The following is a 16585-nucleotide window of genomic DNA, read 5'->3' on the forward strand; positions in this document are numbered from 1 at the left end:
TTTTAATTGCCACATTACTGATCATGCAGTCGCTCATTCACGCTTGTCCTCCTCTTTTCCAATGCTTCCTTTGCCAGCCAAGTTTCACCTGATCTAAATTTCAACTCATCTAGAGCTCCAACATCTGCATCCCATTCTACACAAAGTCTTGCTCATTTATCACTCCTGTCCTTGCTGACCGCCACTGGCTCCCTGTTCCTCAGTACATTGATTTCAAATTCCTTGCTCTAGTCCACCAATCCTTCCACATTCTCCAGGCTTAGAATTCTGTTCACAACCCCCACTTCCAATTGGGTTGACTGTGTTCACCCTTTCATCTGCTCTAAAATTGGTGGCAGAAGCTTCAATCATCTTGAAAAACACTCCCTAAATCATTCACCTTGTTACTTTCACCCCTATCCCCCTTCAAGCTTCCTTAAAACATATTTTCTCAAATAGGCCAGTTTTGCCCCTTGGGTTTGATCCCCAAATATGTAGTCGCTTGGGATTTTTTGCAATGTTAAAGGCATTATATAAATGTAAGTTGTAATCGCCCTCATTACTAAATCAAGATCAGTTTTATATTATGGTGAATTGAGACTGGTCAAACAGAAGACTCTTACAACCGATAAAGGAATCTTTTAGCCCATCAGTCTGAACTGGATTCAACTCGGGTACTGGGGCTGAAAGGCCACTGTCTAACCTACAGCACCAACCCAGAGTTGTTAGTATTTCAATTAAAAAAACACAATGAAACCTGTACGTGCTGTTTGTATGGCAAAATAGTGCTGCTGAAGAGAAACCATCATCAGTTTGAACCAGAGAAGCAAGGAATATTGGTCTTGCCTTAACTTTAATGTAATTGAAATAAACTTTTATTGAAGAGGACAGTAACACTGAACAAAAAAAGTTACATAAAAAATTACAATAGATTTAGTCAAAGAACCTATAGGATTTTGTTATCGAATCCTGTTTCTTTTGTGATACTGCAGATTTGATTTTCAATACATATTAAGACAGGGAAACATCCCACTGGCAGACAGTGTGGGACAAACCACAAGATGTTGCCAGGATGATGTAATGTTAATGTGTAACTGCTCGTTGAAAAATCCTCTGGATACCTTTTTACTGGCTTGTGAGCGCAAGCTGTCGGGGGAAGGATATGTTGGGGGAAAAAAAGGCGTAAACATTTTTAGTAACAAAGGCAAATTCTTGCAGCAAAAATCAAAACTTAACATGGCCAAAGTACTGCACAGAATTTTCATTGTGAGAACTTTGAAAACATATTGTCCCATAATATTGTGGGATCACAGATCTTATCAGCTGAGGAAGGACAGGAACAAATACACTTCCTTTTCATTTCATGAGACAGGGCCAACATGGTCCCAAATGCTTTCAGAGAAGTTTCACCTAGCAGTCAGTTATACACAAGATGTCAAGTAAGTACAGCAAAATTTCTGTACAGAATCACATGGACAACTTTTTTTTTTGCATGTTACTATATTGCATTTTTATTGATGGGAATTTTAATTGAATGCTTGATGTGAAAACAAGAAAATTCAATTCCCCTAACTGTATATGAAGGAATAGGTATTTTTAAAGCCAAAAATATCTCAGTGCTGAAAATGATTGCTAGGAGTTTTATGGGCAATCAAAATGTCTGCCCAGTTACAGAAAACTTTGGATCAGACTGCCCAGGGACAACAAACTCCAACAAGCCAACTGGCAAATACATTTGCATTTCAACAAAGAATCAAATTCATTATTTTTTTTGTTACAAGAATGGACCGAGTTAAAAATTCTTACAAATTATTAACACATTTACAAAAAAATATTGAGCAAATATTAACCCTCTTGAGGACTGCAGTAACAATTCTGCACCAATATAAGATTACAATCTATCTTATTCAGAGAATACTTGGAATTTAAGAACAGGCTCTGTGCATTTCTCAATCATAATGTGCATCACATATCAGACATCTAAAGCTAGTTTGAAGGCAGTATATATATATATATATATTTCTATATATATATATATATATATATATATATATATATATTTATATATATATATATATATATATATATATATATATATATATATATATATATATTATATATATGTATGTTCATATTTTGAAAGCTGTAAAGCACATTCCGTCATGTTTGGGTTGATGAATTTTTAAAACTGAAAAGCTGATTATGGTCTGCCGGTGTGAAAACTGGAAACTGTCCAATAACCTGCTGAATTTGACAACCTACTGAAGTTCAGCAACCACAAAAATGCTGCCGCAGCGTCAATTATGCAAGTAGGGAGGATGATTCAGTAACATCGCAGTGGAGCCCCAGGGTTAATGGTTGCTCAGACACAACACTGAAGATTATGGATAAAAAAAAGTGAGTAATTGCAAACAAATACAAAACAAATCTCATTCAGTACTCAAGAGGGTTAATACAGAAGTTGTCTCCTGGGAAGTCAGCATTGAAAGAGTCAAAGCTATTTCCCAGCCGAATATGAAAGCTGGATTGGGTACGTAAAGATACACAACAGGAAACAGAGGGAATGCAGTTTATCCAAAAATAAGATCCATATTCATCAGTTTCACTTCGGTAATCAATGGGATGATCGTCATACCCACCCTTCCCTACAGAGCTGTTTCAGGTGACATTAGCAGCCAGATTATTACACGTGTTTGTTGGGTCCCAGTGGCCTATGATGTAACTGAAGCAGCTCTATCGCATATTCTGTTTATACCACAGACAGAAAACGTAGACATAAACTAGTATTACATTTACTGAAAAGTTGCTTTTCATTATGTGGAAACCTGCACCAATGCAGTTAAGATTCATTATGACGTCACTGGCATGGCACAGAAGCGCATTGATACTGCACCGCACTGTGCTATGGACTGGTAGGACACAAATGGCTTGCCACTCCCCACATGGTGAGTTCTCAAACTCAGCCATGCAGTCAGGGAAGCATTCAGTCAAGGTCAGGCACTTTTCCAGAGGGAGGGGAAATTCAGCTGGCAAGTCACCCACCACAGCTGCATCAAGAGTGACCAGAGACCTAGAAATAGGTCTGCTGGTCATTTTATTTGGCTCGGGAATGGTGTATGTTGCAAGGAGCCATAAAAGTGGGAATTTTATGATTTCACATGAGAACTGTTACGTCGCCAGAGGTGAATATGACATCATAAAGAAAGTGATATTCAATGGCAGTGGAATAAGTTATCCAATGGGTTAAATTACCACTTCTGTGATATATAAAGCAAGAGAAATGAATACTGTCATTTGATCCTCTCCCACATAGCTCAGTATGGCTTTCTCAATTCCCAGGATATAACACAGCCTCACCGCTGACCCACCACATTGCTGCCAATATCGGGTAAAAGCTGAACTTTTACTGGTGTAAAAGGTCAACTTTCTATATAGTTAGTTATAAAAATTAGAAAAAATGTTATACGGCATGAAGCTCATCTGAGGTCACTTTGGAGATTTATGGATTGGCATTTGGCCATTTGAGTGGGAGAGTGTTTAATAAAAAGGGAATAAACAGTATAATGGATTTTTAAAAAAATCAGTGGCCTTCATTATGTGACTTACAATCCACCCTGCAATGTGTTCTACAACTGCATGCACAGACTGCATCATGCAGCTAAAACTAGTTTTTTGGTGGCTGCAAAAGCTTTGTGACATTAGTATGTCTAAGGAATAACTATCACACCTAATGGAATTTATTAATAAAGGCATATGCACTAAAGAACCAATGTTTGCCATCATTTTAAATTAAGATTTTATCTTTCGCAAGAGCTGCTTGTGAAATTCTTGTAACCCTTTAATGAAGGCCAGTGATCTAACCTAAGCGACCTCAACAGCACAGTAACAGGTACAACATCCAAAAGTAATACAAGTAACACACATTTATGATAATTTCAAATTCACACTCATCTCCTCTGAAGAAAAAGGCAACAAGCGATAGCAGAGACCCTCCCTCTAAATGTATAATCGCAACACTAATGCATATGTTACATTGCGGTATGCTAAACATTAGTAATAAATAAGAGTTAACTTACAGAAATAACCACAAAATAAAGGCTCATTTTTTCCATTAAAAATCCAATTTTGATAACTGCTATTAAGACAATTTTTGAACATTTTTAAAGTGTACTGTCAAGCATGTGCAGCAGATATAATGTAACCAAAAGCAGTATTTTCTTTATGCAGCATATGAAGGTTACTGAGGTGCAGTGTTTTTTTTAATCCAAAGCTTCCTTAAAACAGAACGCTCACCATACACAACCACCAAATCTACCTGTTTTCTTCCTTTGTATAGCCTTCTCAGCTAGGAAGGAAACTGTGCAAGAGTTCTCCTTGAGCTTGACATAAATGCTGCTCTGTGCTAGGCTAACAGGAGGTATGCTTGCTGTGAGATGAGACATAGCAGGTCATTTTTTTTTTTTCCTTCTCTTCCTCCCCAGGATATGATTCTTCTTTAACATAATCTGAATGCACGTGAAGCTGGTGGATTTAAGTTTCAAGTAGCACTGGAACTCAAACCCCCAACCACAGGGTTGTGAACAGTGTTCACGATTGATTTTTTTAAAATCCTAATAAATCCCTCTTCATAAAATTCTCATTCAACAAAACATTTTACTCTATTTAATACAAGCAACGTACAATGAACAAATTCTTATGACTGGTTCAATTTTGATTTACTTTTCTACATTTCATATTTCCACAATTTACATTTCCACAAATTCAACATCTCCTCCTCCTCTACTACTTAAATAGGAAACTGGCCAAATTTAAGCTGCTTACAATTGTAAGCGAATAAGGATGTTGATGGGGAATGAGCACCGTAACAATTGTGTGGCTGTCCTGTTCAAACCCCTTCATTACCTTTCTTTAATAATCAACAGTTTAGGAAGGCTGTCAAGGCGTTGGAGAGGATGCAGATTAGGTTTACCAGGATGAGGGAAGTCAGTTACGTGGAGAGATTGGAGAAGCTGGGATTGTTCTCCTTACAGCAGAGAAGTTTAAGGGGAGAGTTAATAGAGTATTAAAAATGGAGGGGTTTTGATAGAGCAAGTATGGAGAAACAGTTTCCTCTGGCAAGTGGGTTGGTAACCAGAGGTTATAAATTTAAAACAATTGGCAAAATAACTAGAGGGGAAACGTGGAGACGTTTTTTTTCCCGCAGAGGAACGCATTACCTGAAAGGGTAGTGGAAGCAGATTCCATAGGAACTTTCAAAAGGCATTTGGATATGTAGTCGAAGAGGACTAATTTGCAGAGTTATGGGGTAAAAGGTGGGGTACGGACTAAATTGGACAGCTCTTTAAATGAGCCGGCACAGGCACGATGGGGTGAATGGCCTCCTTCTGTGCTGTACAAGTCTATGATTCTAATGTATTGTAGTCTAACTTGGTATTCTTGATTCTTTGCTTTCGTTAAGATTCTTTAACTTTAGAATTTTTTTTAAAAAAGAGTCAATCCAGCCAAAATATCAAACCATCAAAAATCTAATAGTACTCACATCTGCTAATAGAAAATATCATTTAAAAATATATTTTTAAAGCACAATTTCAAGTTCATACCAAAACATGGAGGGGACTAGGTACCCAGACAGAGTAAGAAACCAGTCTGAAATGTTGAGTTTTCACCTTTAATTTGATAAGTCACATCACATTATGCTAAAAAAAAATTGGGGGGGGGGGGAAAAAGAGTTATCCAATTATTACTTCAGTTTCCTTGGAGTGAAGAAAAAAACTGCCAGTTTACTTTACAGGGAACGACTAACACAAACAATCCAATGAGAACAAACTGTAGAAAACAATTAAAATAGGTATTGCAAATAATCTTTTTTGCGTCAGTTTTCTATCCCTCTCTTTGTAAAAGCATCAACTTCTTGAACCTTGCTCAAATGGCCATTATTCATGGGTGGACCTGGAGACAGAATGCTGGCAAACTGTTCATTCATTGGGAATATTACGGCAGAGCCGGATCCTGTCCTCATCGGAAATCCACATCTTTGCCCTAACAAGGATAGTGATCAGAAGCAGTAACCCAGCCTGATTTTCCATTCTCTAATCCACATATGCTGAGGCCAATTGTAACACCCCTATTACGTCCCAGCTGTGATCATCCAACAGACAGGTAATCAAAGTAGGGATTTTGCTGTTCTGGATGGCTCAGCTGTTCACTGTGCTACTGGAGGAACGCGAGAGATATGATTCAATAAAACCAAGACCAACATCAGATGATAGCATTTCTCCTACTGTTAGAAGCAAATACAGTCAACTTGTTTAAGATGGAAAACTTCTGAATGTACTACCCACAAACAAGTAAATCTTCTAGGTCACTGGCTCACCCAGGTCAGTTCTTTAGAATTAGAATCAAATAGAGAGAGTGCCAAAAGAACAAATATGTAATCCTCAGCAAGCAAGTATTCCCTTCCTGAAATTCTGGTTCGATCAGTGAGCACACTTCAGCATGTTTGTTAAGAGGGTTCTTTCATATATAAAAATTATAAACAGTTCCTTTGTTTTTAAATAAAAGATTATTCTATGAATCCATCTTCACAAATGAAACATTCATAAAATGTGAGGGGAGCCAAAGGAATCGTGTGTATATATTTACATGTAAATACATGTCCACCATTTCACAAACTGGAATTCTGTCTCCCAGAGCTCCATTTGTTTACTGAAAATAATACCATCTCGAACTTGGAGACAAGAGATATAGGCCTAATAACAGGAGCAACACGGGGTGCAGCTGGCCACCTATAAAACAAAGCTTTTGTTTAAGTTACAGATAGATCACAAATTAGAACATACTGCATTCTGTATCATACCAGTTACACTTCATAACACTCATTAGGCCTGCATCACTCATCCCTCCCTCAGACATGAAGTTTGGGAGGGGGGGGGGGGGGGGGAAGGTGTAGAATTCAACTTTGATGTATAAACATTTACAAATAGGAAATATTCTCAACCTTGGAGATGGATTTTAAAGAAATGTAGTCAATTCACAATAATCATAGCTCCTATTTGGTGTTTTTTTCTGGTTAGGTTGTGTATTGAGAGTGTTCTTCAAAGCTTTTTGTATTATAGTCCCCATCTTGGTCCTGACTTAGAAGAAACTGCCGTTAAATACATCAGCTACAGGATACTGTCATATTCTTGGCATTATATAAAACTGTTTCAGCCACATAATGAACGAAAAAAAACAATTCTACAGCACCAGCTTCTGTAAAGGCACTTTCTAAGGACTGTCCTTCAAAAAAATAATTAAAATGGATCAGCGTAATTGCTGAAACCACCCCTTTCCTATTGCAATAGACCAGTACAAATACCAGATCTGTACCGTCACAGTCAGTGCCCATACCAAAACACTAATGGTACAGGCACTAGCCCTGTACAGCACAGGTATTCAGTATAATCAGTTCCAGCACTTATTACAGATGTAGTGGTACAGATATTGCATTTAGTGGTACCAGACCTGTATTGAGAGATCATTCCAGTACACTAAAACAGCAGATGCTATGCTAGTAAAAGCTCCCATATTACTATAAATACTAGTACTTAGAGGTACCAAGATAGATATAGCATGTATTACTAACTGCCCGGAACCTGTACCCAACTGACACGATTCTAATGTGGTGGTATTGATACAGGCAACCAGTCAGGCTTTCATGTGCACCAATTCTTTTGTTTTGTTGTGGCTCTCAGTACAAGAAGTTAACTATACATCAGGACTAAAACTTAAATCAGTAGGTAATGTTTTTGAAAAAATAACAATAAGGGGCTTGGAAAGAGCTGGCCTGATTCAATTTTTATACTGGTCAATCACTACATTCTTCCCTTCACTCTTGTAAATAGGAATTGCGAGCATCTCTTCAATTCCTAGTGCAGTTATTGTCTGACACTGATTAACAAATAGCAGCTATCGGTCTCACTGCCCTCCCAACGCTGGTACATAATGACGTTCGTCTGCAAATGCAGTCGGCACTTTACGCAGGCATTCACAAACTGAGCTGATGGGTATGGTACAGGGACACACGCCCCTCCTCACAGGAAAGCTCTATTTTACAGATTGCGGTTACGGAAATGTCTGTCTGATTGATAAATATGCAGTACAAGGAAGCATTCGGTTTAAACGCTATCAGGTTGTAAAATTGCAAGAGCAGCATTACATGTACATCATTATTGTACATTGTCTAAAGTAAACAGTGGTGATTTGAATTGTGATCCAGACTTGGTATTGGCTCAATTAAATTAGATCATCTAGAGAGACCAAATGGAACATGACGAAGGCACCAAGTATCATATTAAAGTCTTGGTGTGGCATGACTGCAGAACTCTCCTCCCCCTCAAACATAGCTCATAGGGAGCTGGTGAGTTGATTTGAAAAATGTTGCATGACTCCATGACTGTGTGAGGGCTGCACATGTAGATTAGCCCTAGTAAATGTGATCAAATCTTACAATTGCTGAGCTAATTAGGAGGGTAATTCTAAGGGAGTAAAAAAGGCAAAACATTAAAAATTATATACAATTAAAATTATGCATCATAAGTTCTTGGTGGTGGGGGCAAGAGAATACATCTGTGATGATCACAGATTCTGACAACCCTAGGTACATGCACGGTTATTTGATAGTCAAGCAGTGGGAAGTAGTTTTGATCAAAATGAAGAATATGTCTATAGGCTTGGGAGAGCAAATGTTCTCTATGGCCAGATCCTAGAGACTTGAAATGAAATCTGTCTTTGGTAGAAGTGAGAATCATCATAAACAATTTTTTCTACCATTTGACCAAATGGTAAGTGGAAGCAGGAGGGGTGTAGCAACCTCCTACACCAGAATAAGAACTGTGGATTAAAATGATGAGATTCCATCTCGTTTGGAGTGCTTTGATAGTTTGGTCGATTATCTGTTGATACAGAAGTCTATTTCTAAATGAATCTCCAGATTGTGGAACAAGACCTGCTGGCTCTTGTGATTGTTGATCTATTTCACGAAAAGTTGGAGAGTCCAAATTATGCATTCTGTTGGAACAAGTGGATAAAATTTGCCAAGATATTTTTCACTTCAAACTTTACGTTCCCTTTGTTTGTGATGAATTATTTACTTGATGATCCAACTAGCTGTTGACCTCTCCCTGGAGAGATCAATAGAGTTCACACTACAAGCCTGCATTGGGTTGGTTATTTTGGTTTTCTCTTGTCGTTCCAGTACATGGTTGTTCTGTCCACCTAAACACTTTTTTTTTTTTTTTTTAAATGGAGAATGTATTGAAAGATAGACAATACTTTCTAAAGTATGAGGAGCTCCAAATATAATGATACTCCTGCTCCTATTTCACCCACTGACTTAGAACCATCTGATAGCCTACGTGGCCTCTCACCTATTTAGTAAGGGATTTGAAAGTGATGTGAAATCCATAGCAGAATGTCAACAGGGTCTATCTATATACTATGCAAGATTGAAATTGCCATGTATACAGCTTTAGTTCATCAGATGCCAGTGTGATCAATACAGCATCTGGAAGAGACATGTGGAGGCAATGATTTTAACTGCAGAGTACAGTCACACCCCAACACTGATTCATGAAGAGAATCTCTAATATTTTGGAAGAATATTAATATCAGCAAATGAGCTCCAAAGAAAAAAAATGTCCTAAAAAACCCCCACTTCTGCAGAAGATGTTTCCAATGTAAAGATTCCCCTGAATTGGGGACCCTCCTGACTAAAATCAAGTAACCCTTGACATGATCTGCAGAACCCAAGTAGTTATGGTTGCTCATTCGCAAAACAAAATTCTCCGAGCAACATGCCCATACAAGTTATTTGTGGAGCTTATGAAAAAGAACCAATAGCATCTGATCATAAAAAGGAACAGTAAAAGTGACAGAGGAATTTGGTATTTTTGAGATCTTCCAGGCAACTATGAGCTGTAACAGATCTGCACATGAAAGACAATACAAAGGAAAAAAGATACCTTTGACTTTGTGTAGTACTAGTCCTGTATACATTGAGATTGGTGGTGAAATCAGAACCATTTAAGATCTAGAGTTTAAAAAAAACTATTTCAAAGATGGATCTATTTAAAGCTCGTTATTCTCTTCTCAAATAAAGCACTTTTTGTTTCACTGGAAACAGCCAGTCAAAACCTTTTTTTCAGTATTGTGAACTGTCGAAGAACTTAGGGGAAATAGTTACAACTAAACTTCCAATCTACCACAGGAAGCAACACAAGAACTGTGCAGGAATGCCATCATATTGCACTCCTCTCTGAAAACCAAATGAGCAACATGGGATCCTAGCAGGAGTGCATTTCTTCATTCGGATAAATCAATAATTCAGTAAATGACTGAGGTTCCGTGTTGTTGGAATTCTAGTTGGGCTGTCTCCTTGGAATGCAAGGCGCTCAATGCAAAATTAGGACTGCCCACAACAACTGGAAAAGATGTGGGCACTATGATTGTACACTTGGGTGTCCAAAATTTCCAAGCGTAAAGGGCAGAAAAGGAACATGTAATGTACAACCCCATCACACATAGAATGCATAAATACTTGTGTACTAGGCAACCCTTCTGTAAAGTCCAGGATGGAAGTTTGATATTTTCTTTTTAAAAATTTATGTTAATTGTCTTTCCAAATTAATAAAACCATCATAAGACCTTTTAATCAACTCAGTTTGATTTAATCTGATTGTAGTTCATCACTATAGAGGGGTGGAAGGAATGGAGATAAAGTTGATAAGCTTTTTATATTTAATTACTGTGACCATGCCTGAAGAATCAGTTTAGACACAACCAGAGATACATTCCTTTTCAAAGCTGGAATATCCTTTGAAAGCTTGCATGTCAGACTTAGAGTATTAGCCCTTATCATATTTGAGGCAAGGTAAGGGAATAAATTTAAAAATATTTTAGCCTGCTTTGTAATCAAATGACAATGAACCTGCTTTTTGTGAAAAGGGAGGACAATTCTGCAGTTTCTTCTTGTTTCCATAAAGTTCTAGTTACTTCTTGTTCTGTAAAAGTACAGATTTTTCATGTGAAGGAGAGGCGGTTTCGTAGGGCTGGGACACAGGCAATGCCCATCCATCAAGAAGGCTGCAGCATTTTGTATATTGCGGTTCGAGCCAGTGCAATGACAACCGTTAGATAAAATATGCAGTTCATGAGGTTTTACAAAGTGCAAACAACGTCATGAGATTTGTATCAATGAAACAAGTCAAACTGTTTTATGAAAAATTTCCAAATAAAAAAAATTGGTATATCATCTTAAAATGGAATGACTGAAATAAAACAAATATATTTGAAAAAAATTCACATTTCAGTGATTAGATGTGTAAATTAAATAAAGTAACGTCCCAATAAAGTAACATTAAAACGTCCCAGCCCTACTTTTTTTTTTTTGCATTCAACTTTTTTTCTTATTAAAACTGATAAGGTTCTGAAGTGCGGAGGTGTCCACTCTCCCACGATTATAGTGGTACAACTGCTGCTCCAGTACAGCGTAGGACACGGGCTTTCTTACCAACCGCTTATTGCACTAACGGTAGCAATGTTCTGTCAGTATACAACACGGTTACATTCCAGAACTAAATAAAATTGATGCTACTATATTTTTTTAATGTAAATTCATATTAAATTAAGCATTAATTTTTTTCTAATAAATATAAAGATGCTAAAACAAAAAAAAAAATGAAGTCACATTTAGTTGTGAGCTAGCAAGTAAACAATAACAAAAAAAAACAGCAAAAGTTTCTACGTTAAACAGAGCCCCCAACTCTTGGAATTTTCAAAAGTTCCTCTCACACCATCATTATTCAGGCTCATCAAAGTCCCGGATTTTATCTTCTATAATGTATACAAAATTCCACCGCTCGTTATGAAGTTTAGCCATAACTACTAGCTACGCTCAATAGTCAACTGACTTAATTTACAACTTAACCAGCAAACAGAATTTGAACAGTGGCACAGTGGAGATGGGACATCTTGGACTTCAAGAAGCACTGGTAGGAACTCCTTAGAGAATCTCTTTTCAAGCACATCTTCCTTTCCCACTCCAACCTCCCCACCCTCCCAAGTTGAGGACTCTGAGTGAATGGCTGGATTTCTGACCTAATTAGTGACTATTTTTGAGATCCAAGGTTTGTGGAACCTTTTTCTTTGTTCCGTTTTCATGTTGCTTGATAAAGATGAGTTTTGTGCTGCCAAACACTGAGGTAAAGGCAAAAAGGAAACTATACCGATAAAAAGAAAAAAGGAAAGACACAGACATGAGGTCTGACTGAGCACACGCGCACACACATACACGCACACACACAGAGCAGTTGGCTGGTTTCATATTGCATAATAGTGCTATGATCTTCGTAGGTAAACAATCCCTTTCCGTCAGTTTATGAAACTATTGTCTCCGCACAGTGAAAGTTACAGTATGGCTGGAGACATTGCCCGTAAACTGACCCCACTGGAAATGCAGGCTGTGATCTTCAGTTCCTTTTGGAGAGAATTTCCCAAACTCAAGCGAAGTACATTGTGCGTAAGGTGTCCTGGTGGATCTGCACAGCCTTGGCAAGAGCCTGGGGGTCACGTCCATTACTCTGTCCAGAAATGTGACTGCCTTCAGCGCTGTGAATAGTTGGGAGAAAGATAATCAGAACTGGACACACTCCTACTTCAATTGCTGCATTTGTCTTGGTATTTAATACATTCATGCCTATGCAGAATATAATTACAGCCTCAAAACCTAGTGTCTTTTTGTGTATATGTTACACTGTGAAGAGTGTTATTGACCTGGGTATTGCTGAAATAGCTTACATTACCACTGTTGCAAAAATCTCATGTGAAAGATTAATTCCCCCTCACCAAAAAATCATAAATGTTTTGTTTATCCAGACATAGAAACATACAGGAAACTTTGTGCTATCCGGAGGTGAGCTATCCAGCAATCTGGAGCCACCGGCAAAAATCAGCCGCCGTTTTTTATTCTTTTTGTTTGTTTTTTTTGCTTTGTTTGAACAGTCAAGCTGTGCAAGGTCTGTAGCTATAGCAACAGCTTCAGCTACAGAGCTTTAGGGCCACACCCGAGTGTTTAGAAGCTGTTGCTAAGCAACAGTGTTTGTTGTCAAATACGGAGATAAGAATCTCCGTATCTCTCAACATTAACTCTGGAGAGTATGGCAGTTTTGAGGCAACGGCAGCAGCTCGGTCCCGTGGGTGCCAGATAGCACAAAGTTTCCTGTACAAGGAGTTTCCTACATTACAACAGTGACTACACTTAAAGTGCTTCATTGGCTGTAAAGTGCTTTGGGACATCTGGTGGTCACGAAGGGCGCTATATAAATGCAAGTCTTTCTTTTTCTTTATTTGATGCAAATTTTGACATCAGTCTATTTTTGAACTTCACAAGTACTGTAAAATATTTAGATGAACCCACCTCACACGGCAGTAAAAAACAGATGTTCTGTCAAGGGTTTTCTATTACTTTTAGAAAGGGATAAAAGTGAACCAATAAAAAAACCCTGAAAAGAACCATGTAAGGGTGCCATGTATAGGGAAAGGGTAGTTGCATAGAGTAGAAACAACTTCTTGAAAGGTCAAACTTCTATCAGATGTCCTCTGTTTTCTAATTTTACTCTTTGAATATGGAGAATAAGTCTTAAACATAATACTCTAATTTTTCCTGTTTGGTAATGAAAGACCTAAACCAACATTGATTTTTATTATTGGTTACAGAGTTTTAAGGTATACCATGAAAAACAACAGTCTCCCCTTCCCCCTCTTCTCCAATATCACCGTTCTCCTATCACCTTGGTCCAATTACATCCCATCATTGAGTTTGTTTCAGCTGAGAACCAGTTTGTCTTAACTTCCATGAGCATTGCCACGGTAGACTAGTCGGAGATATTTTGGAATAATTTACGAAGTTTTTAAATGAACAATTTATTCCATTTGTAGAATGAACAATTATGCTAAATTTGACATTGCAACAGAAGTTCTTGTTTTTAAAAAGTTTGTGGCGCTTCCAACTTATGGGAGGTTCATACTTGTGAAAACTCCCAAAGCACTGTTAATGATCAGTATTTATTGCCTACATCTTTTATCAACCTACTGAGAAAAATCTACATTCATGTACTACTATAACAATAGCAGAGTACCCATCAAACAGTCACAATATATAGTGCTCCTTACCTGTCATGCTCTTTGTCCACCAGGTGGTACCTTGCTCTAAATGCCACCAGATGTGCATAATAGGCTGGTGCTGGGATAGAGACAGAACGTGTGCAGCGCACATACGTGTGACATAGCTGATAGGTAAGGAGCTGAAGTTCGTCCGCAGAGAAGCAGTTGTCATCCCACAAAACATGATAGTGTGAGGGGCGACTCGTACCCTGAAATAGAAATAATAATGTTGGCAAAACATTTTAATTACATCATCCTCTCACAAATATAGTTACTTTCCTCGATGCAGCTTCCTTTAGCTGGCATAATAGTGTGGCCCAAGTTGCATACTGGTAAAACATTAAAAGGGTTATGATACACTAAATGCTAAACTTTAAAAAAGAGTAGAGATCTCTAGGGATTCCGTTGCACAAGTATTCAAAAGTAGAAGTTAATAAAAACTGGGAGAAAAAAAGCAGATGGGATCCTCAGTTTTATAAAGGGGGCATTAAGTACAAAAGCAAAGAGGTAATGATAAACCTATACAAATGATTATTTTAATTATAGCCTAACCAATGTCCAGTTTTGGGAACCTAAATCTAAGAAGGATGTCAAGGCCATAAACAGGGCACAAAAGAGAGTTGATACCAGAGAGAGGTTTTAATTCTGAGGTGAGATTAGAGAAATTGGAGCACTTTTCACCAGAACAGGAAAGATTAAGAGGAAATCTGAGACACACATTCTGTATGTATGTGTAAAATTATTAAGCGTTCTGATAGGGTAAATAGGGAAAAATGATGTCCCCTAGTCAGTAACTACAGGACATACATTTAAGAAATTTTATAAAGAGGGTTGTTAGGGCAAGGTATATAAGAACATAAGAAATAGGAGCAGGAGTAGGTCATTTGGCCCCTCGAGCCTGCTCTGCCATTTAGTATCATGGCTGATCTTCTACCTCAACTCCACTTTCCTGCACTATTCCCATATCCCTTGATTCCCTTAATATCCAAAAATCTATCGATCTCTGTCTTGAATATACTCAATGACTGTGTCTCCACAGCCCTCTGAGGTAGAGAATTCCAAAGATTCACCACCCTCCGAGTGAAGAAATGTCTCCTCATCTCGGTCCTAAATGGCAGACCCCTTATTCGGAGACTGTGACCCCTGGTTCTAGACTCCCCAGCTAGGGGAAACATCCTCCCTGCATTAACCCTGTCAAGCCCTGTAAGAATTTTATATGTTTCAATGAGATCACCTCTCGTTGTTCTAAACTCTAGAGAATATAGGCCTAGTCTACTCAATCTCTCCTCAGGACAACCACCCCGCCAAATCCAGGAATCAGTCTGGTGAACCTTTGTTGCACTCCCTCTATGGCAAGTATATCCTTCCTTAGGTAAGGAGACCAAAACTATACACAATACTCCAGGTGTGGTCTCACCAGGGCCCTAAAGAATTCTACTCCAGCCTCGAACAATCCCTGTCCCGAGTCCCAACGGGCGACAAGCTGATCCTCCTTGGCGACTTCAACGCCAGAGTTGGAAAGGACACAGACCTCTGGGGAGGTGTGATCGGCAGAGAGGGGGTAGGGAAAGCCAACTCCAACGGTACCCTCCTCCTGTCGAAATGCTTAGAACATGGCCTCGTCATAACCAACACCTTGTTCCGTCAGAGAGACAAGTACAAGGCTTCATGGCAGCACCCTCGTTCCAAGCACTGGCATCTGCTGGACTAAGTCATCGTCCGAGTGAGGGACCGCAAGGACGTCCGCGTCACCCGTGCCATGACAGGAGCGGACGACTGCTGGACAGACCACCGCCTAATCCGCTCTGTCATCTCCATCAATGTAGCTCCAAAACAGCGGCGGCAACTGAAACAATGCCGCAGGAAAATTAACGCTGGAGCACTCAAAGACCCCGCCAAGAAAGCCCTATTCAGCCTGCGCCTCACAAACAACCTGATGACTCCCAGTGATGCAGAGACACAGAGTGCCCACAGCGTCTGGTCTGCACTCAAGGCCTCCATAATCAGCACCTGTGAAGAGACGCTAGGTCACTCAACCAGGAAACACCAAGACTGGTTCGATGAGAATGACCAGGAAATCCAGGAGCTAATAAGCCGCAAACGCAAGGCATTTCTGATTTGGAAACAGCAACAGAACTAGAGAGCAAGAAAGCAGCTCTACAGAAGCCTGAAGGCCGAGGTCCAACAAAAAACTCGTGACCTAAAGAACAGATGGCGGGTGGAGAAAGCGCAGGAGATCCAGCATCTAGCCGACAACCACGACGTGCGTGGATTCTTTAGCGCAGTCAAGACCATCTACGGCCCAAGCACCCAAGGCCCTTCCCCACTGCGGGCCAAGAACGGAGAGGTACTCATCAAGGACAGGGAAGCAGTCAGTGCCCGCTGGAAGGAGCACTTCGAAGATCTC

The 16585-nt window shown here is 39.1% G+C and overlaps 1 protein-coding gene across 2 annotated transcripts in view; it reads right to left on the minus strand.

Moving 5' to 3' along the window:
• Positions 1–831: 831 nt before the first annotated feature.
• Positions 832–16585, minus strand: part of LOC147103181 (protein argonaute-3) — a 160103-nt gene continuing 144349 nt past the window's right edge. For both annotated transcript variants that reach the window (XM_085962566.1, XM_085962568.1), the window contains 2 exons: positions 14188–14387; positions 832–12624 (listed from right to left, as the gene is read on the minus strand). In XM_085962566.1, coding sequence (XP_085818692.1) covers positions 12516–12624; positions 14188–14387 — 309 coding nt within the window. In that variant the 3' untranslated portion in view covers positions 832–12515. The remainder of the gene's footprint in view (positions 12625–14187; positions 14388–16585) is intronic.

This window comes from Somniosus microcephalus, chromosome 20 (assembly GCF_052327205.1).
Source record: "Somniosus microcephalus isolate GS21.2 chromosome 20, FLI_Smic_1.0, whole genome shotgun sequence".
In the NCBI taxonomy this organism is placed as follows: domain Eukaryota; kingdom Metazoa; phylum Chordata; class Chondrichthyes; order Squaliformes; family Somniosidae; genus Somniosus; species Somniosus microcephalus.